Genomic DNA, 23704 nt, shown 5'->3' on the forward strand with positions numbered 1-23704 from the left:
AAATGGTCAATATTGATTTATTTAAATGCAAACCACAAACAGTACAAGGAACAGACTACTGTACACAAGTGTTTGTATATTATGATATAATGTATGTATAATACATTAGACACACAATCAAATAAAATGTGAAGCGAAATTTTACGACATTTCAGTCTCTGAACTGTTGAAATAATACAACCACTATTACTAACACCACACCATCATATTTTTGCAGTTTCTTCCAACACCGTTTTTTAATAAACAAATATTCTCACCGGTCATTCATAACTTTATTGATTTTTTTGTTATTAGGCATTTAAACCCATACCTATAGAAACTGAAGCCTTTGATGCAAATTCGTGATTTTATTTTAAACGTGATCATTACCAACCCTTTACAGGAAACCATTTATCCACAAGTTTATCGTTTTCATCTGCAATGTGGAACACAGAGTGCATAGCACATGTGGCACAGGAATGGTCTGGTCTAATTCTTAACAAACTACCCCGGGGGTATTTGGAAAAATCGAGACCACTTGATGGGTTTTTGGCCGTCACCACACCATGTTCTTGCGACATAGAGCGTAAAATTAACTCTGGGTGTCCAACAATCGAACCATAACCACTACCCGGGGTCTTCTTAAAACCATCACCACCACCATGCAAGCTCAAGGCTGTGAACCCACAGTCGACAATCATGTAGTTCCGTGCTTTATCGGGATAATGGCCAATGATGGTTGTTACCACAAAACACCCAATATCTGCCTCCTTACAAGATCCAATAACCATCTGAAAACACAATTTTTTTGGATTCGCTTCAGTGTTTCATGCTTTCACATGATAGGCCCCACTGGACAGGTCCTTACTTGGCTACCACAGCTATCATATTGAGATCATTAGGTTCACAGGCTTTGCAGACAAGTTCCATCAGCCACTATTTCCCAACAAGTCTGAGCATATTATTTGAATGCACAACCTTGGCTAACCAGGACAAATACCCCACCAACTGCTCAGGGGTTGAATATTGTGATCAGGGTACACTGCTTCCATGGCTGCTATGCCTGAGAGCCTAATACTTTTGAGATCATAGACATAATGTGATTACTAGTTACTTTGTTCAGTTAATTGTACACCTTTAGTGACAGTAAGGTTAGTGGAATTTCTGCGATTAATTTAAAAAGGATTTATGGAAAAACAAACAAACAGCAATGTATGAAAAAATTACCTGCATTTTATCATAGAGCACATAATTTCCTGGATGCCATTCTGTAAGATTTGACATGACATTTGTCGGGTTGCTGCAGGATGGTGTGCAACCAATGCCATATTCTAAACATTCAATATTTTGGTCCTTTAACCTTTCGACGACCTTCAACAAAAGTATGGTGTTTCGTGTTGCAATTTCTTGAACTTCTGTCGTATTAGAGCAACCATAAGTTTCAGCACCAGAATGGGCATAAAGTGCCTTAAAACTTGTACAACTTGAGCTGCTAAGAAATTTAACAAGTTCATCAAGTTCTTGAGAATCATGGCAAACACCTGCTCTGGCATTTTGACAAGAAACTTTAACTACAACTGACCACCTCTTTCCATCTGCAAGCGGATAGTTTGGCAGCAACCTGGCAATTTCCAAGCTATCAACAAGTACTGAAAAATGATCCATCTCTTTGCTTATGTCTTGACACCTTTGAATTTTGTTAACAGACAGCGGGACGCCATACAGAATGTCATCAAAACCATTTTCCATTAAACAAACGGCCTCAGGAATAGTTGAAACCACCATGCACTTTCGCGAACCTCCTGTCTGCATAACTGCCGCTTCAACGCATTTTGTCGTTTTAAAGTGAGGCCTCAATTTCACACCAAACTTCTTTGCAAGGTCAAGCATTCTGGTTGAGTTTGCTTTGACAATATGTTTGTACAACACAAGGGCAGGGGTTTGTAATTCATCGACGTGTGCTGGTGAACAAGCCATAGTTGCGTCGTTTGCTCATGAAGTGCTTTTGAATTGGTTGCTGCTTTAAACTGTTCCAAACAGTCAGTTCTTGCTTGGTCTCAGATTAAAGGCTGCCAATTCGACTCTGCTCTGCAAATTTTTGGTAATTGTGTGCAAAAACAGCAGTCAATGTTACGTCACTAGCGGTGCCAACGCTGTTATAAACGCAGTGTTTGCAAGGCCAAGGAGAAGGGGCTGTAACGTTACGGCTAACATAGGTAAGCGTCCAAGATCAGTAAACTAGACAAAATCGGTAACCCAAACACGTGACTGCAGCGGCAACCAGGGAGGGTACATATTTTCATCCAAGGGGGGTAATTGAAATCATTTACTTTATACCTTGTACTGTGTCCACGATAGGTAACTTTGTTATACGTTAGAGTAGTCACGCTATACCTTGCACTATGTCCATGATGGGTAAGTTTGTTAAACGTTAGAGTAGTCACGCTATACATTGCACTATGTCTATGATAGGTAAGTTTGTTAAACGTTAGAGTAGTCACACTATACCTTGCACTATGTCCATGATAGGTAAGTTTGTTAAACGTTAGAGTAGTCACGCTATACCTTGCACTATGTCCATGATGGGTAAGTTTGTTAAACGTTAGAGTAGTCACGCTATACCTTGCACTATGTCCATGATAGGTAAGTTTGTTAAACGTTAAGGTAGTCACGCTATACCTTACACTATGTCCATGGTAGGTAAGTTTGTTAAACGTTAAGGTAGTCACGCTATACCTTGCACTATGTCCGTGATGGGTAACTTTGTTAAACGTTGAACAATTAACGAACTTACCTATGATGGGCATAGTGCAAGGTATAGCGTGGCTAATCTAACGTTTAACAAACTTACCTATCATGGACATAGTGCAAGGTACAGCGTGACTACCTTAACAATTAAGAAACTTACCTATGATGGACATAGTGCAAGGTATACCGTGACTACCCCAACGTTTAACAAACTTACCTATCATGGACATAGTGCAAGGTATAGCGTGACTACCCTAACGTTTAACAAACTTACCTATCATGGACATAGTGCAAGGTATAGCGTGACTACCCTAACAATTAAGAAACTTACCTATCATGGACATAGTGCAAGGTATACCGTGACTACCCCAACGTTTAACAAACTTACCTATCATGGAAATAGTGCAAGGTATAGCGTGACTACCCTAACGTTTAACAAACTTACCTATCATGGACATAGTGCAAGGTATAGCGTGACTACCCTAACAATTAACAAACTTACCTATCATGGACATAGTGCAAGGTATACCGCGACTACCCCGACGTTTAACAAACTTAGCTATCATGGACATAGTGCAAGGTATAGCGTGACTACCCTAACGTTTAACAAACTTACCTATCATGGACATAGTGCAAGGTATAGCGTGACTACCCTAACGTTTAACAAACTTACCTATCATGGACATAGTGCAAGGTATAGCGTGACTACTCTAACGTTTAACAAACTTACCTATCATGGACATAGTGCAAGGTATAGCGTGACTACCCTAACGTTTAACAAACTTACCTATCATGGACATAGTGCAAGGTATAGCGTGACTACTCTAACGTTTAACAAACTTACCCATCATGGACACAGTGCAAGGTATAGCGTGACTACCCTAACAATTAAGAAACTTACCTATCATGGACATAGTGCAAGGTATAGCGTGACTACTCTAAAGTTTAACAAACTTACCTATCATGGACACAGTGCAAGGTATAGCGTGATTCCCGTAACAATTAATGAAGTTACCTATCGATGACGCAGTACAGGTTAAATGATTTTAATTACTCCCCTTGGATGAAAATATGTACCCTCCCTGTTTTCCGCTGCAGTCACGTGTTTAGGTTACTGATTTTGTCCAATTTACTGATCTTGGACCCTTACCTATGTTAGCCGTAACGTTACAGCCCTATATGAGGCCAAGCGCCCGACTCGTACACCAAGAAATAAACCTGATCGGATTCATGCCCAGGATGACCTGGGTTCAAATCCCGGTATGGTTAAAAAAAATTCTGTGAATGGCAGTATGGTCAAGCGCCCGACTCGTACTCGTTTACGGCGTATAATTATGAAAAATACATGCTGATAAATTGTGATTTAATACGAACAAGTAGCCAATAGATCGCCTATTTATCGCAACTTCATCGTACAATTTTGCCGGTTCGCCTTCATTTGCATTGAAAATAATTGTAGAAAACAATCGAAACGTCTGTATAAAGTTCTCTACCATTGTATTGGCTATCTTGTTCATATTAAAGATATATAAAACCGTGAGTTATGTTTCTAAATTGTGAATTAGTTCATGTCGGGTTTAAGGTGGCTGTACACAGAATGCGTAATGCGTGAACGTACGTAAATCGCATCCGAAAACGGACCGACAGATTACGCACGTAAACGGACCGAATTTTCGTTCCGAACCATCCGTTAAAAGGCACTGTACACAGAATCCGTTATCGTACGAATTTACGCTTGGTTGCGCATGTCAACAAACGACCGATGACTGCTGCTGCGCACATGTACAATACAATTGCAGATCAGTGATTTTCCTTTGGTATCCTTGCTCAAAGATGGCGGATACTTGGATCAACAATAATGGCAAACGTTGAAACTGCAACTCAAGTTGTCAAGGCTACTGTGGTTTTACATAACTGGTTGCAGAGCAAAAATTTGAAGAAGTCTTTGGAAACTAGGGAATACAGTGCATTGGTGCCTATGAAGTAACTGTTGAATTTGTTGAGGAAGCTTGACGACAAGAGGAAACTGTATGTCTTCCCAACATCAAAGATTTCACCACTTTTCACCAGGGGAAGTTGCTTGGCATTACAACATTTTTTTTCCCTGTTTCACAGGGAACAACCCTTGAGTAAGACCGACTGCTTTTCTTTTTTATGTTTATTGTTTTTTTTTGTAATAAAATAACAGTTAATGCATACTGAATGTTGGCATATATAACAATGCAAATTGAAGAGGTATTTGAAGGAAATAAAAAACACTACAGATGAATAGAACAGAACACTGGCAGTAAAATACTAAAGAAAGTGAACAGTGAAATGAAAAGAGCAGTACCAATACTTGTGTTTCAAGTAAATTGCAGTCAAACATGTAAAAAAAGAACTGAAAGCAGTTTGATATTTGCATGTACACAATGAATACAAAGCTATAGTTTCCTGCATCTCAACTTTGTCATAATCTGCCAGTATTACAGTAATGGCTACAAAAGCTTTATGCATGTTGTTTGGCAATGCATCTAATCTTTGTTCAATAATTTTGGCATAATGGAATGCTGAGGTTTTTTTAGTTGTTCAGAAATCAAAGCATTGGTTGTGTGCAATGTTTTACCCAATTGTTCCCATGCAAAATCATTGCAATTAAATGATATAAATTATTTTACATATCCTCTTGCTAGGTTTAAATAATATTACCGATAGATCCACACCCGCTGCCTTCCTCCTTCTCTTTTTACCAACTGAACTGGATGAACGACCAGTTAATGCTTGTGGATTTCGTTTTTTTGGGGTTTCTAAACTTTCAGGTGTACCAATTTCATGTACTTCGGGCTGTTTACCTGAAGTATCAGGACTTATGCCTAAAAAATACAGGACCTTGTCCTAACAGTTTATTAACATGCTGTTGATTGTATTACCAATGTCTGCTGCCTCACAAAAAGCAGAGTAAACTTGTTGTTCTGCTGTCAAAGTTGGGTCCTCTTGCAAAATGTGAGACTCAGTCCTAAACATGTAGTAAGTTCAGATACAACCAAATAAGTTTAATAACAATATTGCATGCGATGCTTTGTATAATTGTCCAAAAACATCATTGATGAAAAGTATGGCCAGGTTGGTGTAGGTATGTAACCAGATCCACTTGGTCTCTGCTTCTTTCTTTTTGCGTACATACGTATCTCTTAGGTTTCTCCATTTTTCTTTGGCACTTTTATCTTTCAAAGGCTGGCGAAAACATTATCTTTGCTTGGACAAATTGTACAACAATAAAATTTCGAAGTTTTATAATTTTTGTTACCTGTTATACCACACGCTTTGCCAACAGCATCCCATGCATTTTTGAAAATATATTTTGACACAATGTTTTGTATTTTTTATATCATATAAAGCTGGTCTTTCACGGACAAGTTCAATCAGTTTTTTTCTTTACTATATTCCATTTTAGGGGCCTACCAGTTGTTATGCCATTGTAACAGCTATTATTACTGATAATCACTGCCTCAAAAAGATATTTATCCCAAAAAAGGGTAAAAAACCAACTGTTGATCTTAAAAGTACCATTTTAACCTTTCAAGTAGGCATAAATATTACAAAAACCCACTTTATTAAAGATGGGTATATTTTCACAGCAACAAAATCGCATGCGTACGTGCGTAAAAATCAAACATGTTTGATCGCGTCGGATGGCCTTGCGTTAACGCATGGTTCGCAAGTTTCGGACGTTACGCATTCTGTGTAAAGACCCCGTCGGAAGGCGACGGACCGAATTTTTACGCGCGTATGCGCTTACGGACGAAAACGGACCGAAACGCATCCTGTGTACAGCCACCTTTAGTTGTGTGACGTACGAACGGATAACACAGTACGTATTTCTCACAGACTGCGATGAAAAGGAGGTTCCCAAATAATGCGTAGCAAAGACGCAATTTTTACAGCGCATGTCGGTTGGAAAATTACGCTCGGAGTGTATTTTGTTACGGCTTAATATTGGTCTATTTGTTTTCGTTGCCGCACTGATCGGTGATTTGAGTAGTTGTCAGTGGTTACGGTCATTAGCCTATGTTGTTTTGGAAACTTTTCAAAATGTTTTGTACAGTTTTTGATATGTGACATGTCACTGACATGGGATGTTTTTTAATACTATAAATTACTTAAACGTGTGGAGTACATCCATATATTAGAAACTTATTTGAGTTGTGTACCCACTGAAAACGGCGAATTTGTTTCTAACAATTAAGGCTAACACAATAACAACTGTCGACCACATATCTTTGAAGTAGAAGCCACAGTTTTGGGGGTGCGTTGTTATGCCCCATTGCTGTGGGTGTAACCTAGGTTTATCCAGTGAAGATTAATCATTAGGCAACAATGCATGCGACTAGGGCCAGCAACCAAAAATCCAGGCCCCATTAATGACATTTAGTGTTAATAGGTAAAACGGTCAACGAACCTTTGGTTTGCATCAATAGATAATGCCACAATTTACCCTGGGGTTAGCAGAACCTTAATTTAGCACTGGATTTACCATATTTGTTAAAGCACATATATTTCAGACACAGGTGTATCTGTTATCTGACAACTTCACAAATTCAAAAGAATTTATGGCTGTGTCTCAACATTTTTCATATTTTTAGAATGTTGAGCGTCGCAACATGCGGAATGTTATGTTAACTTACTGGCAATTAAAAAGTTGCCTGATATGAATGTCAAAATATTCTGGATATATCAGGCAAAATTGTAATCACGTGCAGTTCACTATTTGTATCCGGTAGATGGCAGTACATACCTAATTGCAAAAGACTTGTAGATGCGCTCTGGAGTTACGTATCTTTATTAAAACTACGGATATCAGTGGCTGGGTTCTGTTTGTTAGGCTATTCTGACATGTATCTTTGGTTTGTAAATGCCGGTCGGCACACGCAAGGGAAAAGTATTATTCTATCCTGTAGTTAATCAAAATATTCTGTGAAACTTCACTTAAGCGTAATTGTTTCTGAGTTCGCAAGAGAAAGTTTTTTTAATTCCTGTTTCACGTCGATTGTTTTCAGGTAGCATTTTTATAAGGGGTACGTGAAACAAAACAACCAAATCAGATCTATTTCATGAGATTGTCTCTAAAAATGATCGCCTCATGCTCGCCCTAAATGTCGTGCGTTTACAAAAAAAACTACCGTTTTTGTTTCGGAAAAAAACACGAAAATATAATTGGAGCAAAAACAGCTTGCAAGTGTTGGAATAAACGAACTGAAGAACGAAATTTTGAAACAAAACAAATCAAACAAGTTTTCGTAAATTGGTTGAAAACCTTCAGACAGCGCTAATAAGAGGAAAGTTCTCGAATAAACTACAAGTATTGTTACATTCTGTGTTTTGTTATTACGAAACAAATGCGTTTGTTTATGATGACTAATGACAAAACGACAATTAAACAAATTAAAAACAAATTCATAACGAAATCAAAATCAAACGATTACGTTTAAAATCCGCTTTTTCGCAGTCATCGGTGTTAACATTTTATTGATTCCGTTCTCTGCATACGTAAAGAAATGTCGCACGTGGATGACAAGGGATAAAAGTAATGCGCACAGCCTAAGCCTGCAAGAAACATTGCACATCCACTGGGCAATGAATAGAGTGATTGGGGACGCACCGTAAAAAGCAATAAATTTTTAATTAAATGAGGATGGTTGACCTATGGAGTGCCGCAAACGACCAGTATTAAGTTTTTCTGCCCTGAAATAATGGATGTAACACAGGCCCAAGGATGGCAGATGTTAAGGATAGCATATACTGGGATGCTTTACATTGGATTTGTTGGTGGATATTTTTGGTTTGTCAAATAAACGAAAATCGTTTGCAGACAATTTAAACCTTTTCAGACAAAATAAACGCTTCTCATAGGATTAGGTGTTGCAATATTGGAAATACCTAAACATGTAGGCTATTATCTTGTTGGCTTTGACAAGAAACGGAATATGTTTGATGCTGTAACACTTTTCAAATCAACTGCAGTGATTTTAACTGACGGAAAACTTCGCAAAACACGCAGCGGTTTGTTGGCAAAAACTTGAATGGCGCTTTAGCATTTACCACTTGCAATGGATCAAGAGTGTAATATGCAGAGTTACGCATCACTTTCAAGTGCAAACAACTGTATTTTGAGTTTTGCCATAAGAGCTTTTTGGGTAAATTCAACATCATGTCTGGCAACGCCAGCAAAATTCTTTCCATTCTCGGGAGGAAATTTTCCCGCCCAGAAAAAAGGTTGCGACGAGGCAGGTTGGTCCGAGTGAGGGCCGCGTTCGGTCTCGTCTGTAGGCGGTTTAGGTTCCGTTGCTTCGTACGCTGTGAAGCAATGCGATCTTTACCATCGGAAGCGGCAAACGGCCATCTGCTCCAATAGACTAAAAGCTTTTTCTCGTGTAAGGATCGAGACTGATGGATCAAATTTACTTTCGCACCTGTGACTGTTGTCTTGCCCGTCAGGGATTAACATGAGGACTTCTGCTAGCTTGTGTTGAAAAGTCGAAAGGGTCGTTTTTTTGTGAAAGTTGAACTTTGAAATTCATTTATTTTTTGTGATTTTGATTTTATGTTTTAACACCTTTTTGCAAAAGTAAAAATAGCATTTTACAGGAAACAGCCAGTTTAGGCCGGCGTTGATCGACTGATATTTGTTTTTCACGGATTTCAAAGAAGAGCAGCAGGCGATCAACATCGGCGTGTTTTTTTCTTACAGACAGAAACATTAATTTCTTTGAGCTTGCTGAAGTTCACAGCAATAGCTTTTGTTTCGCTGCTACCTTTACTAACTAATGATTTGTTGCTTGCAATTGTCTTTTGCAGAAACAAAATTATCAACAAATTGTTATTTGCAGAACTGTTGACGCAACAATAAATACTTCTTTTTTAGTGATCACTAATTATTTTACTAATTACATGGACACCTGACATTGAAAATCGCAGGTTATTTCGGCGTCTTCCTTCCCCTTCCCTATTGTTTAAGTTTACTTTGTTACATATTTTGATTTTCGTGTTAGGGCAAAATTAACCAGAAATGTGTTTGTTTGATATGAAAGGCAACAGATTTTAACGATATATAAAACCATGTTTACATAAATGTGGTCAAAAGTAAAAGGTGGTAATCGTTGGGATAGATTGATGGGGAATGATTTCCGGAATAAGAAATTTATCCGTATTTCTTGTGTTCTGGACAGGAGAAATTAATTCTTTGATTTAAAATCTAATTGTGGTTGTTTCTTTGTTCGGCAAATCACAAGATCCCCATAATCATGAAGACAATGCGACTACCGATGTGTGTCACTTTTCTCGCCTTAATTCCAATCAGTCTTCAAAAAGATGGGAATAATTTTGGAAACACTGCTGGGGAATCAAGTTCCACGTTAAAAAGACTTCGTCACAACAAGGATTTAAACCTAACATCTGCGGAAAGGACTTTGACATTTTGCAATGAAACCTCCAACAGGACAAAAGTGTGGTTCGCGGTTTTTCTGCCTTTTCCTCCGTCGTGGGATTTCGTACGGGTAAGTTAACATTATGTACAAGTCAATAACCATCACTGAGCTGCAAAAAGTTGTCCACAGAAATATTTCGAATTATCAGTTCTCATCACCTGAAGTTAACATTAATTATGATAAAGAATGTAAATTGTTACATTAAAAAAGCGGTAAAACGACGCTTCCGGATTATAGTTTAATCGGCGATTCGAACCGTCTATGGCGCCACAAATGCTGTTGATTGCAAACGTACTTTGTGAACAATAATTCTCTTTTCACTGTGCGGTAATTCACACACAGTACAATTCAACAATGACATCACAATCGATTAAACAATGTAATGTAAGTTAACTTGCAATTACCTAATTTGTGACATATTCTTAGATATAAATGCAAGCCATTAGTTGACAAAAGATTTTGTGTGTGATATTTGGATTGAGTTGGTGAAGTTGAACTGCATTCGTCACAACGGAAACGAGCGAACGAAGCAGATAATCAATTGTAGTGTTTGACCCAAATACGCCGAATCAAATTACTATTGATGCTAAAAATTGGATCAGTGGCCAAGTTGATCATTCCTCAACAGGAATCAATAATTTAAAAAAAATTGAAAGCCAAGTTCCTGTTTGAATTCACACAAATCCGGACACAATATGATTTGTAGCAGAGATATTCGCAAACCTTTCGACTCGCGGAGCAGATATAGAAAGAAAATCAGCAGGCGACCAATGGTTTCTGTTCATTTTACTCTGATTAACTCTGGGTTTTCTATATTTTTTTCCACCTAAATTAACATGAAGTTTCACAAACAATTTGTCAAAAAAAATTGCCCCTTGTACTGTAGGGTTTTTAGTTTTGTTTCTGGATTTTTGAGATAAATTGAATGTAGCTGCAATATAGTAAACTGTAAAACCGGTTTATTTGGCCATTGATCCCGGCGGTATGGAATAGCGCACAGAACACAAAGTGCATTAAACTTCATGCGTTTTAATGCGATTGGCATGAGATGCAGTTGGCGAAATACACCGAACCCACACTAAGTAAGGCCGCATTAATAATAAATCAGTTATTGACGGAACACGTTGCTTAACGTTGTAAGCGCAGCATGCTGACGGCTCCACACGCAAGGTTGGATATTTATTATGGCAAGTTAATTGGACAGTATACGCCGGGGATATGATTTCTATCGTTTTGGCGGGATACCTCATGTTAATTAAGGAGCTTGTACTCAATTGGCGACTGGACAACGCGCGGCATGTCTTCAAAAAAACTGTCGCATACATTCGCCCAAAGTCGCTAAAAGAGTTTTTGTTCCATTTCAATTTGCAGCTAGTTGGTATATTAAGCTCACTCAAGCAGGAATGAGTTCAGACTGTGCTTAAATATAGGTTGCATTTCCCACTGCCTCGTTACAATCTCCCTCCTTGCCTCAGAAACGAAATAACATGAACCCAATGGTTGTTATGAAAACGGAAATTTGTTGTTTGTTAAACGCAGTAAACTGTGGTTGATTGAGACAACCTTGGAAGATCTTCTTGTTTTAAGTTTTTGGCTGGTGGTGTTTTGTCATGCTAGGCAAGCAAAACACGTAGAAACAGAGTGGTTATTTATTTCCAACTTTGCGGAGTAATGCCAGCCTTACACAAAACATTTTCACGGTGAGCTTTCCGATATCGCAAACATATAAGAACAATTTTTCGCGGGGGTAGTGTGTTGTTAGTTCGCCAGATCTTCAAGGAACTCGCGTTGCACTCGTAACCGCTTCCGTCTGCGTGACCCCCTCATTACTAACTGTAGTTTAACTTGACGGTAATGCGATCAGACACAAAAATCAATAGGGAAACGAGCAGGGACACGTGTTCCGAACCCGCTGAGAGGGGAGCTTCTCTCGTTAACCCGCGGAACGTCCCGTCATCGAACTTGTACACACGCATTATTGACGCGCCGATATTTAAACGGAAATATTTGTTGCCCAGCAGAGAATAATTTTTCTCTGTTTGTAATTTCGGGCCCAATGACGGCAAATGGATGGCACACAAATATTTTGTGGAGTACTGTTTGGCTTTTTTGTTATGTAACAAATTTCCCAGTTAGTTATGAAAGATTCCACAACAAATATATGATAAAAACCATTCAATTCCGCAAGTGTGAAAGTTTGTGACGGAAACCTGGACGTTATCTTCTATTACATCGGGATTTCCTGCTTTGAACTTTATCTCACGACACCAGATGTGACCTTTAGTAAATCATTGCACCGTAAAACAAAATCATTTAAGCAAAAGTCTTAGTTTTACATAAACATTAGATTTAAACCGAAATATTGGGCAACCTGAATTTAAACGATAAGACAGCAGGCAGTTTACTAACAGTAGAAGCTTCTCGGTACGCGCAGTTCCAATTCAAGGAATTCGAAGCACTTTTCTAATGCCTTTAAAACAGACCGATTCTTTTAAACTTTATTGTCAGTTTTACGCTCGCGTCATCAGGCGCAAAACAATGGCAACAATAAAAACCCTCAAAAGAAAAAAAGGGTCACAAAGAAGCGACGCGTTCTGAACATTCGTGTAATTGGTTGTGCGAAAATCGAAACAGTTTTCACGCGATAAAAATGATTGACGTTTGAATCGATGTGAATAATCTCTGCAGATGGCGCCACAAAAGATCAGAGAGCAGTTATAGTTCGACGGGCTTTTGCGCATGTCGCAAATCTTTTGTCAACCACCTGCACAGTTTTTCGTGAAAATCTGCAACAAAAGCGCAGATGAAATACAGGCGTCAGTACCCTGTCTGCTATGTTTGCCTCTGATTGGGACAAACTGCAGATGTCACAAGGAAACTGAAATATCATTAAATTCCTTTCAGAAAACACCCATACCCACAATGGACAATAAATAAGTCATGCGTTGGATGATAACGCTTAGGTTTTCTGGCGTTGCGGACAAACTGCACTGGCCACTTTTTCCTGACATTGTGATCGTCCGAACGACTACAATATCTTCCTTTAAAAAAGCTGTATATTCGTTGTTTCTAAATTTGTGGTAATTTACCATGTGTAACCCGGTGGCTAAACCTATTTTCAGTTTTTAATATTGACGCATTTACCGCATGCCAATGGAAACCTCCTGAAAAAAAATCCATGTATGGCCAGGATGTACCAAATTGTTTCGTTGCTTTCGTCATCATAAATAACTTCTGAGAACAAAATTCTGACGACCCTTTTTGCAGAAAACTTTGACATGTTTCATATATTTTAATTTCCACAACATGCACCAGTCTAGAAAATGCGTTACATATTTTGTGTTGTTGATGCTGCCAGGCATGCAACAATTTACAATATCACTTACTTCTGGCAAAAATTACCGGACTTTGAATTGCTGTGATACACTTTGGGAGCCTTGCTGTATGGCAGACAAAACGTCACAACGGAGAATTAAACTTATACCTTAATTTTTTGCCAGAAGTTTAGTTCTATTGTAAACTGCGTACAAACTGTTTCAACACATTCGTAGTGGACAAGTTTCTGGTGTTGATGTTCCAGAAAGCTTGATAAATCTGATGCATATTGCACACAATTATGTTTAGTTATAAAACTTAGGATGACGTGAGAATCCACCTCCGGACACATTCGCTTCTTATGGGAGCCTGACGAGATAACGTTGTTTTTACCGGTTCCCAGGTTATTTTAGCGTTGCTTTCAAACGTGATTATACTTTCTTTTTGTTTAGATCGATGCTGGGAAATCATCGCCGTCAAATGAAGTAAAAGCTTCCGAGACCTCGGTGGAATCAATATGGAAAGGGATAATTAATGCTCAGCGCAGAGTGAATTTCGACTTTAACAAGAGATACGACATCTGCATAGAAGCGTCTCACACACCGGTATAAGAGCTTTATCGAGCAATGCGCATGCGCAATAACGTCAAGATTAATCCCTCCGCTTTAAAAGCTTTTCCGGGTTCCGGCCTTCCTGTCATCGTTCCTGGTGAAGTTCAAAATCGACCCTCATTCTTTTTATGCATTGACATTTGCAACAGCGAAAAACCATTTTGTTAAAAGGGACACGGTTTGGATTTTGGGCGTTTTAAAACTGTTCCTTACACCCAACTTGCCGAGAAATTATGCGTGTGAGTCAGCGAACAGGTGGTGTTCGGTCTATAGTTTTCGGCAGGTTATTGTTGGATCGGTGCAAGGGGAGACCTGTTGTTAAACCACCAAACTAAAACATGAAGGGTTTTTAAATGCCTTCCAATATTGAGCAATTGAGAAAAACCGTATAAACCATGGACTGTAGATGCTGGCCTAGCAATCACTGTATACCTTCCGTAATGACAATATGCACACAAACCACTATATATTTCGCCTGTGGGCATCTTCAGTTCCTTGATTACAGTAAACACAATAATAAAATTATTTAGAAATCGTCTGAAAAAATCAATAACACTTATTAAAAAACAATAAACAACAGTCAGGCTGATCCTGATGTTGTCAAATGCTAGTGCTTTGTGTGCATTAAGGATGTATTTTTTAATCTACGAGAACAAAATGCTTTCAGAGTGTCTTGATGTCAATCGGTTTATTGATCCGTGCATTATTCCCAGTGTGACACAACCCTCGCCATCCGGAGTCTGTTTTACCAAATGGAAAAACGTCCTGACACTCTTGCTGTGATTGGTCCAAACTGTTATCACGTGATTTCGACTCTGGCTCAAACCATCCAATGGTGGAACGTTGTGGAGGTGACGTCACCATGATTTCGAAACGTGTTGTTTTCTTTGCAAAACGCCTGTTTTGGTTCCGGGCAGATCGTCTTCAACGTGAACGAAGGAGAATTAGCGAACAGACGACTTTTTCCCACCCTGGTCCGGACCATGCCGAGTCTGCGCGCGCAGCTTGTTCCCCTGACAACGATAATGGCGCATTATAATTGGTCGGTGATAGACGTGGTCCACAACGACGACCCCCGCTGTTACGAGGTAGATGGTGGCGGCCACATAGCGTTGAGGTTCCCGGCACAATTTGCAACATAAGCCCGTGTGCTGTAGAGGAGTGTACGAAATATTTCACGACCCACAGATTGTCTTCATACACGCTTTTGTTCCTAGTCTGGTTATTTCGTAATAATGGGGACTTCCCCTACAGGAACCGAACAATCGCGTTTCTCACCCGCTTATGTCGCCTATTGGTTGAAATGTCATTTGAATATCAAACTAAGATTTGAATATCAAAGTTTTAAGGACGATGTTTTTAACGCACCTTAGATGGTAGCAAATATTACTTTTGGCCTTGAGTTGGTCGATTAACTACAATTGTATGGTTGTCTTTTCAAAGAAATACAACCAACTTATTGGCACTCTCGCCTCTCGGGACATTCGGGTCGGGACGGTTTGCGTTTTCGGCGAAGAATCGAGGAACAACGACACCACGTGTGCAAACGTCATGCATGTAAGGACTGACGTTGTTTGACTGAAAGCCTTGAATAATTTAAATATTCGTCCCTATTCCGGCGTGCCGTGCTAATTGCGTGTCTCGTCTCGCTTAGTTAAGCATGTAACGTATTTCGTCACGCCTGGTTACCCGTTGTGACCGGTCGGGGATTCCCCGAGCTCTGTTAAGTCAGAGTGTTCAATAGGGCGGAAAATTTTGCTTTAACCTCAAAAGCATTCATTTGCACCGCACCCACACGAGACTAATGGTACTTGTACTGAAATATAAGGTTACAGGGAAATGCATGACACAACCTGGCCAAGCAGAAAGAACGTTCCCTCGCTTGACGGCCGTGAACTTTGTGATCGATTGGTTTGTTGAAAGCCCCAATGAGGGCCTTCAAAGCCGAGTAACCAACTGTAACACACGAACGCACGTCATTGAAATTCGTGCCAACTTCAACTCGTTGTGATGGCGACTCCAATATTCCCTGTCAACGTGTGTCGCTCATATAAGATTGGTATTGTGCCCAAGGGGGGGAATATCATTTAAAACCTAAAGGACTTATGATTGCGCCAACACACGCCTCGTGTTAATATGTTTAGGTTGGTGAAATTTCCTTACAGAGTTTAATACTTAAATCTCAGGTGAAAAATACTTGGAGTGTGCAATTCTAAAAATGAAACCGAAACTAGCAGCAGGCTTGGCAACATAGGCTTTCGTTTCTAAACACCACCCTGGGTTCAAAACCTGTCAAAACCATGCTTGTCAGCCTGCAGTGCACGTGGTAATGCGGCCATCGACCCACCGAGTATTCAAACCATTGCGATCGTTAAAATTTTGCAAATTTGATTCGCAGGAAACAAGGAACAACATCAAGGTTTATTTGGGGGAAGGGGAAATCGCGAGAAGATATTTTTGCCAGGTGAGGGTCGTTGTATATTGTTCATCGAATCATGGCGTGGTTGGTTCCAATTAAATCAATCTGTTTATTGAAGAATGCAAAGTGATTTCTATCGATGACGTCAAAATTAAATTTGTCTCTCCACATTATAAATGATGCTATAAAAATCAACAACTTAATTTAATTGTCCTAAACATATTAAGATTGTTCACAATCTAAATTATTTTTTCTAAAAAAATTTCACGTGGAAAGTATGCTGCAGTATTACAAAAAGTGCTAATATTGCTCGAATTTTTTTAGAGTTTTTTTTTAATTTTAGGTCCACAAATTAGGCGGTCTGGGCCGCAAGCAAAATACAATATGGTTTATGATCGGAAACTTTGACAACGGTTGGTGGAGTAACAATGACGTCAACTGCACGTCAGAGGAAATGACACAAGCAGTTTCCGGTCATTTCCTGATTGACGACAGGAGCTCGGTAAAATCTATGCCAGTTTGAAAAACATTGCACAGAGAAAAAGTTGAATATTTGATGCAGGCAAGTTTTCGTCCAAGCTGGAAAGCGTCCGTGACGTCATGGGCCTATGACACAATCATAGCCGCGTCATCATCGCTCGACATAGCCCTGAAGGTGTGAATGAGTTCCTACATTGGTATCAGGACCAGTTGAAAATAACGCAATCGGTTTTTAGCTTTGTCGGTAAATTAATCGATTTTTAAATGTTGGGCAAAATGCCGAAGGCGGTTTACAGTCAGTTAATGACTTGGACGATTACACGTTCGTTTCCAGGCGAATCCACAATCAATCGAAAATAAAATTTCTTCCTCTGCTTTCCGGAAAAGATTTCTCACCGCTTTCCAATCTGTGAATGTCAGCGGAAATTCGGTAACCCACAGTAACCCTAAGTACTTTGTGACGTAATAAACGAATTTGTCCCGCAGGGGCAACTTGAGTTTAAAGATGGTGAACGCCAATCCACTCTCTTCCTTCGCCAATTTCAAACCTCCGATTACGTCACCACAGGACGTTACGAAATGATGACGCAATCGCTGGTTCTCAACAAATCCGTTATTGCTTGGCCAGGTTGAAAAAATAATTTGATATTTGAAGTAAAATTACGTGTATTTTTGTCAAAGCTATGTCACCGATTGTTGAAAAGGTATCAATGGCACAGCAGCCTATGCGTTATAAGCTCTTACTTGCTGGTTACAAGTCTCGAAAAAACTCGGCAATGTGAATGCTACGAATTATTGTTTGGTTTTAGGCACGGGGGTAGGAGCTCCCTTGGATAGAGTTGAAACCTTGCTGAAGATTGATTATCTTTCCCCGTATATTGTGAGCATGATATTAACCTTCTCCGTATTCGGAATCATTCTGGCCCTCCTCTTTCTCGCTTTCAACATTCGTCATCGCACCATAAGGTGAGAATTTATTGTATCATTGTCTGGGATGCGTGAACGCAATTTTCAACAATAAATATTTAAACGAGCAATTGAAAATAATTGCAAGGTTCAAATAGAGTCATTGCGGCCACAGACGTTTGTCATTGTGGAAGCAACTGTCAATGACCTTTAGGGGGAAAATAGCTTTAAACTTTTTAGTTCTAACTGTAATTAAAATTCCACAAGCGAAACATTGCTTCAATGAAAAACGTTTTAAATTTATACTCAAAATGTCATGACTGACTTTATATTCCTCAATTGCAGTTTCATGTTAATTTCTAAAATAAAGGGCGAAATTATATATGGGTGAAATATAAACGGGCGAAATATATATGGGCGAAATATATGTATTCTTGCAACCAGGCGTCTCCGGACGGTTTTGCATATACAGTGCCTGGGTTAGTTTTGAAAATCACAATCAACAAAACGTTTTAAGGAACGACCAAGAACGTACACAGTTGTCAGCGGGCGATCCATACATTTTATAAAGTTAAATATTCTTAACATAATAAGCATTAAATTGTATTTAATGTAATATTATGTTCGACACAACCTTAAATTGAACATTTCTGTTTTGTAGAATCATCAAAATGTCGAGTCCAAATTTAAACAACGTCATTGTCGTCGGTTGCGTCACCGCTTACGTCAGTTTAATTCTTTCCTGTCTTCAGACCAAATACGTCACTCCCTCCGCCTTCGATATTCTTTGTAAGGTGAGACTTCTGGTAACTAAACGGCTATTTTTCACCACACCGATATTCAAACCTAACATATTTATTGTTTTTTATATATTTTTTTTATGTGAGAAACATTATTGTGTGTAAATTGATGCCTGTCTAAAACGCTAGAAAAAAATGGTAAATTTGTGTAAAATAACTATTTGTTTTGGGTTAAAGTTTTTGTGACAACGCAACCCAAAATATGTGAACATACTTCAGTACTGCGAACTATGGTATTACCTTCAAACTCCAACTATCCGAACATATTATGTTGTGAGCGAATTAAATAAGTTTAAACGGTCGCATTTTTATGCACGTTTCATCTTCACTTCTTCCAGATACGAAACCTGCTCCCCACGTGTGCGTTCACACTGGCCTTCGGTACCATGTTTTTGAAAACTTGGAGGGTTCATGCAATTTTTACAAACGTCACAGTAAAGAAAAAGGTATTTGATTGTGATTCTGTTTTTATTTTCATCCTATACAGCACAGTAAACTCACGAGCCAGAAGTTTACAAAAATTTGATTGACGACCAATTGTCCATGCGAGTATAAAGCGGGCAATGATTGTTTCAACAACACTTTATGAACTTTCTATTTATAATAAAATTTTAAAGTTGTAACTTGTTGTTTTGTAAAAATTACCAATCTATTTAAATAGAAGTGATGACGTTGCATGAAATGCGTTTAGATTCGAGGTCTTTAAAATTGTGGTTTTCGACGTGAAGTTGCACCTGTGTCACGCATCAGTGGCGTTGGAAAAAGTTGATTTCAGGAAGAAAAACTTTTCGCCAAACGCAAAAAATTTGCTCTAAAATTTCATTAAACTGATGTTAACGGCCACTAGTTTGTACCAATGTTTGGGAGGCCAGGTTGGAAGGGATAATGTGACAAAATAGTGTTCTTAGTTTGATCACTGATGCGCATGCCTGCGTTTTCCCCATACTTCGTAAATATGTTTAGTTACAATACTGGTACCATAATGAAGCCAGCTGATCAATTTTGATGCAAAAGTAATGAAATTCTCTACATTTGTGACGTAATAATAGCCTGATTTCCCTGCGTCACGTGGCAGTAACTGGTGCCACCGCTTTGCAGGTGATAAGCGACTACCAGCTTTTCGGGATTCTGGCTGTTTTTCTGTCTGTGGACGTGGTTGTACTCACAACGTGGCACGTGGTCGACCCAATAAAGCGTGTCGTAAAAAACGCCAGTGACGAGGTAAGGTTTCTGTCATTGCGAAACATTTCAAGTGAAAACTCTGCAAGCAGACATTTTTAATTAAAACTGTGAATTTATGATTGTAAACGCGCTATGCAAAATTCTGTCAACTTAGTCTCCACCTGATCCTTTGGACAAACATTTTGTTTCCCTTGTTTTCAGCGTTGGGATGAGCAGGAAAATTTCTTCGTCATATTTCAAAACGAATTCTGCCAAAGCAGTTACGCCATCTTGTGGCTGGGTATCATATGCGTATACAAGGGCGTGCTATTGGTGAGTGATGACGCGAAATTCTCCCGGAAAAAGGGTTGAACGTAATCCTTCGGTCTATCATATCTCCACAAACTGTATGTGGGACTGGATGTTGGGGGAATCCCCTATTTTGTATTGTATGACGTAATGAACAACAACAATAATTATATTAAAGGACGCTGCTTAATGTGGAGTAACAACATTTAAAATTTGTAGCTGAAGTCAATAAAGAAGGATTTTTTTTTGTATGCAAAACAATTTTCTATTGAACTGGAAACGTCGTTTCAGAATGGCGAAAATTAATTCGGGCCCCAAAGAATTCAAAGCAAACTTTGGATCATTGCGTGTCATTTTATATATCTTATAAGTGTGTTTTTGTTGAAACATTGTGTGTTAATCGGCGTAAAACTGTCTGTAAGATTGCCGACAACCCAATGGCATTTTAAGATTTTGATTCGGTTCGGAATTGGCGTCGTGAACGTTTCGTTCGTTTCGTGAAACAAAGTAACTTCACGAAAACCTCACATTTTCAGGTTTTTGGATTGTTTCTCGCCTGGGAAACGCGTCACGTTGCCTTGACAACTCTCAACGACAGCAAGTACATCGGCGCCAGTGTCTATGTCACGGTCGTGGCTTGCGTCATCGGGCCGACTACGTCGTTTGCCCTCAGGTGACGTGTGGAGTGCGAGATCTGAAAAAGCTTTAATCGATTTCCGAACTCTTGTCAAGTCGATTTTGAAATGTCACAAACCCCGGTTATCGGCTCTTCCCAGGTTTAAATCGAGTTCAAACGAAGAAGACGTCGGGAATGAATTGATTCTAGCTCGCCTTGCGCCGCTTTTGCTGCGCACGTTGGATAGAAATCGATAGGGAGGTTTCGTCCAAAGGTTTCCACCAAAGATACCGAGTTGTCTTTAATTGCGCGAATGACTTTTTTGTAATGAAGCAATGTTGGTAAAAGTGCCTTCACTTTTTTAAAACCCGCTAGCAGTGGTCTTTACTAAATTTAAACTCTGCTGAATAATTGATTTTTAGTACGCAGAAATAGGGAAGGATTCCTAATAAGTAAAAAAATCGTCGCATAAATTGAAACAGAATGGGGGAATGATTCCAAAATCAATTACATAGTTTGCCTTGGTTTTTGTTTCCTCGTCTCTATGGTTGCGTGCCCGCTTCTGTAGGCGATTTGCTGCAACTCCGTTACCTCACAGCACTGATAATGAACACAGCAGTGTTCGAAACGTTTGCTCTTACCATAAATGGCATATTAGCTCCGGCGTAGTGATATTTCATACAACGGCATGTTCGGCATGTTCGCCCCACGGCGCTAAGCTCTGCTGGCGTTTTTCTTTTCGCAAAGAATACCTTGTTTAACTGTAGTAATTTGTTGTATTTCATTGTTCAGAGACTACCTGAATCTTTCCTTTACAATTTCCACGCTCTCCATTCTCCTGTGCACTACCGCCACCTTGTGCTTGGTTTTTGTACCGAAAGTGACCGCTCTGCGGCGCATGAGAGACAACCCCGACGCTCTGATGCACGTGCGTTTGCGCGGGGTAAGTGTTCTGAAAGTGTTTGTTACGTCAACAAAGTAACTGCTGTCCTGTTTCGTCTTGCAATTACATAACAACTGTCTGTACTAAATCACACAAATTATTGATATAAATTAAGGACATTAACGCATAACATATGCTTTTTAGCAGTGTTTCTAATCCTTCCGACTTGCGGGCCATAGTTTTTCTTGCATTAAAATTCTAACCTACTCAATGATATTGCGGTTAACACATAAAAACATAAGGTTTTTATTTTATGTTTGTGTATGTTTTATTCCTGAGACTCCCAAAAGACCGTCATTTTTGACATATTCTCTTTGTTCATAGATGTTAGTAGTTTGTGTAACTTATGGCTTTGAATTTTCAACTCGGTTGTAGATAACATCTTCTGTGGTTTGTCGTAGATACAACGGAAGGGGGCATCCGAGAGACCAGTGAGGAAAATGCTGTCAATGACAATCCGGTAGGAATAAATCCTCTTTATCAAATTTTCACGAACCTATGACACGTACTTGCTCCCAACAAAGTGTTATACCGACACGCGTAAAATGCTGAGCTTTTTGTTGTTGGTATACTTCGGCCACAATATTCCCCGTGAAACCGCCGAGCACCTGTAGCTCAGTTTTGTAGAACGTTGGGCCTGGTTAGCCCAGGGTCGTGAGTTCAAACCTCACCGGGAGCTTGATTTTTCAAATCTCGCTTCGACTTGTCAGGAAAAGTGCCCAATCCCGCGCCTGTAAACCTATTTATACATATTTATATTGTTGACTTTTTTTTGCACGAATTCGCTCGGGAAAGCAATGATTCCTTTTGACCGATGCAATATTTGAAGGTCATGGGATTCAGCTGTTCGAAAACCCGTTTTGCGGATAAATTATTGATAAGATTTGCCGTTGAGCATTAAAACATAAACTCCCTCAAACCCTACCGACTTCTACCACAATTTCGCGCTGGCGGATTGCATCCATTGAGGTCTACGGACAATCTGTCCGTCATACACAAGTGCTGAAGCTTTGTTTGCGCAATTGAATAAACTAAGGAAAAATGCCACAAAGACTTCAGGAATTAGCGTGTTATGGTTTGTGGTGTCAACGAATCTGGCTTTTCTTGTCACATATCCAAATTACTCCGAAAGAGTGGCTGACGATTACCGCGAGTGCGATCTTTCATTATAAAGTATACATAAATAATAACTGCGCCTGAACGAAATCGTCAGTTTAAAATAAAGCTTTTAACCGAAACCACATCGTCAGAAACACACCAGGAGTAGCTCGGATGATGAGTGAGACTGTGGAGTCTTCAGTGGATGAGAAGAGGAGCAGCTCCTCCCAATCACACGATCCCAGTTCTATTCAGGACATCAAGAATCTCAGAGCGCGATTGCGAACGGAAAGGATTCGCTTGGAAAAGATTCTAGAAGATGTGAGCGAGCACCGATATACTATAGATAGATTAATATTAATTAGACCTGATGTGATAAATTGTTAAAGAAACCAAGAATTTTTATTTGTTTTAACACAGGATTACCCCTGGCTAAGGTTTAATTAAACGTGTCAAAAAGTAAAACAAAATTTCTCGCTTAAACATTTTAAAACTCGCAAAAGTCAAATGCTGTCGTTTCTATTTTCCAGAAAAACTTCGAATTTAATTCTGCTGTTATCAAGGATACTGACAACGCCAATACAACCTCTTCACACGAAAGGCATCCAAGTTCAGTGTTATGATGTAGCGCGAATCATTTTTCTAATAAATTCGATCCCCGTCTGATTGTACTGATCAATATTTTCGCTACCCAGGAAAAAATGTCCAACGCATATTTTGTTTCAAAGTGTTTGTGATGCGACAGTTGCGCCATTGTGAGTTCATACGGGAATTTTGAAATGTGACACGTAACACAACAAGCGCCAAGTAATCTAATATGAATGTATTAAGCGAGTGGCAATGTGTCATGTTGTTA

The 23704-nt window shown here is 39.3% G+C and overlaps 2 protein-coding genes and 1 pseudogene across 3 annotated transcripts; 1 reads left to right on the forward strand and 2 right to left on the reverse strand.

Annotated features, from left to right (window-relative positions):
* Position 1: 1 nt before the first annotated feature.
* On the reverse strand, positions 2 to 2140 carry LOC145893997 (D-serine dehydratase-like). Its single transcript, XM_082982428.1, has 2 exons — positions 1207 to 2140; positions 2 to 770 (listed from the first exon to the last, which is right to left on the reverse strand). The coding sequence occupies exons 1-2, from the start codon at positions 1954 to 1956 to the stop codon at positions 366 to 368; spliced, it is 1155 nt and encodes a 384-aa protein (XP_082838554.1). The 5' UTR covers positions 1957 to 2140; the 3' UTR covers positions 2 to 365.
* A 2334-nt stretch (positions 2141 to 4474) lies between these two features.
* On the reverse strand, positions 4475 to 6543 carry LOC145894001 (uncharacterized). 2 transcript variants are annotated; one of them, XM_082982432.1, is made up of 3 exons: positions 6014 to 6543; positions 5637 to 5722; positions 4475 to 5579 (listed from the first exon to the last, which is right to left on the reverse strand). In XM_082982432.1, exons 1-3 carry the CDS (start codon positions 6046 to 6048, stop codon positions 5362 to 5364), a joined length of 339 nt encoding a protein of 112 aa, XP_082838558.1. In that variant the 5' UTR covers positions 6049 to 6543; the 3' UTR covers positions 4475 to 5361. The 2 variants fall into 2 exon arrangements, 1 of the variants encoding a protein (XP_082838558.1); XR_014401533.1 differs by having other exon boundaries at positions 4475 to 5940.
* Positions 6544 to 10007: 3464 nt separating this feature from the next.
* Positions 10008 to 23471, forward strand: LOC145895966 (gamma-aminobutyric acid type B receptor subunit 2-like; annotated as a pseudogene).
* Positions 23472 to 23704: the final 233 nt, after the last annotated feature.

The sequence above is a fragment of the Ascidia mentula genome, chromosome 3 (genome assembly GCF_947561715.1).
Source record: "Ascidia mentula chromosome 3, kaAscMent1.1, whole genome shotgun sequence".
Classification (NCBI taxonomy): domain Eukaryota; kingdom Metazoa; phylum Chordata; class Ascidiacea; order Phlebobranchia; family Ascidiidae; genus Ascidia; species Ascidia mentula.

What these genes read in the sequence shown, in the direction of transcription:
- LOC145893997 (XM_082982428.1), bottom strand. Translation starts at nt 1,956, where the DNA reads ATGGCTTGTTCACCAGCACACGTCGATGAATTACAAACCCCTGCCCTT. An exon ending in TGCTCTATGATAAAATGCAG is followed by an intron (nt 771 to 1,206) that starts GTAATTTTTTCA and finishes TTGTGTTTTCAG; the next exon opens with ATGGTTATTGGATCTTGTAA.
- LOC145894001 (XM_082982432.1), bottom strand. Translation starts at nt 6,048, where the DNA reads ATGGGATGCTGTTGGCAAAGCGTGTGGTATAACAG. An exon ending in CAAAGCGTGTGGTATAACAG is followed by an intron (nt 5,723 to 6,013) that starts GTAACAAAAATT and finishes CTACATGTTTAG; the next exon opens with GACTGAGTCTCACATTTTGC. An exon ending in TTGTGAGGCAGCAGACATTG is followed by an intron (nt 5,580 to 5,636) that starts GTAATACAATCA and finishes TGTATTTTTTAG; the next exon opens with GCATAAGTCCTGATACTTCA.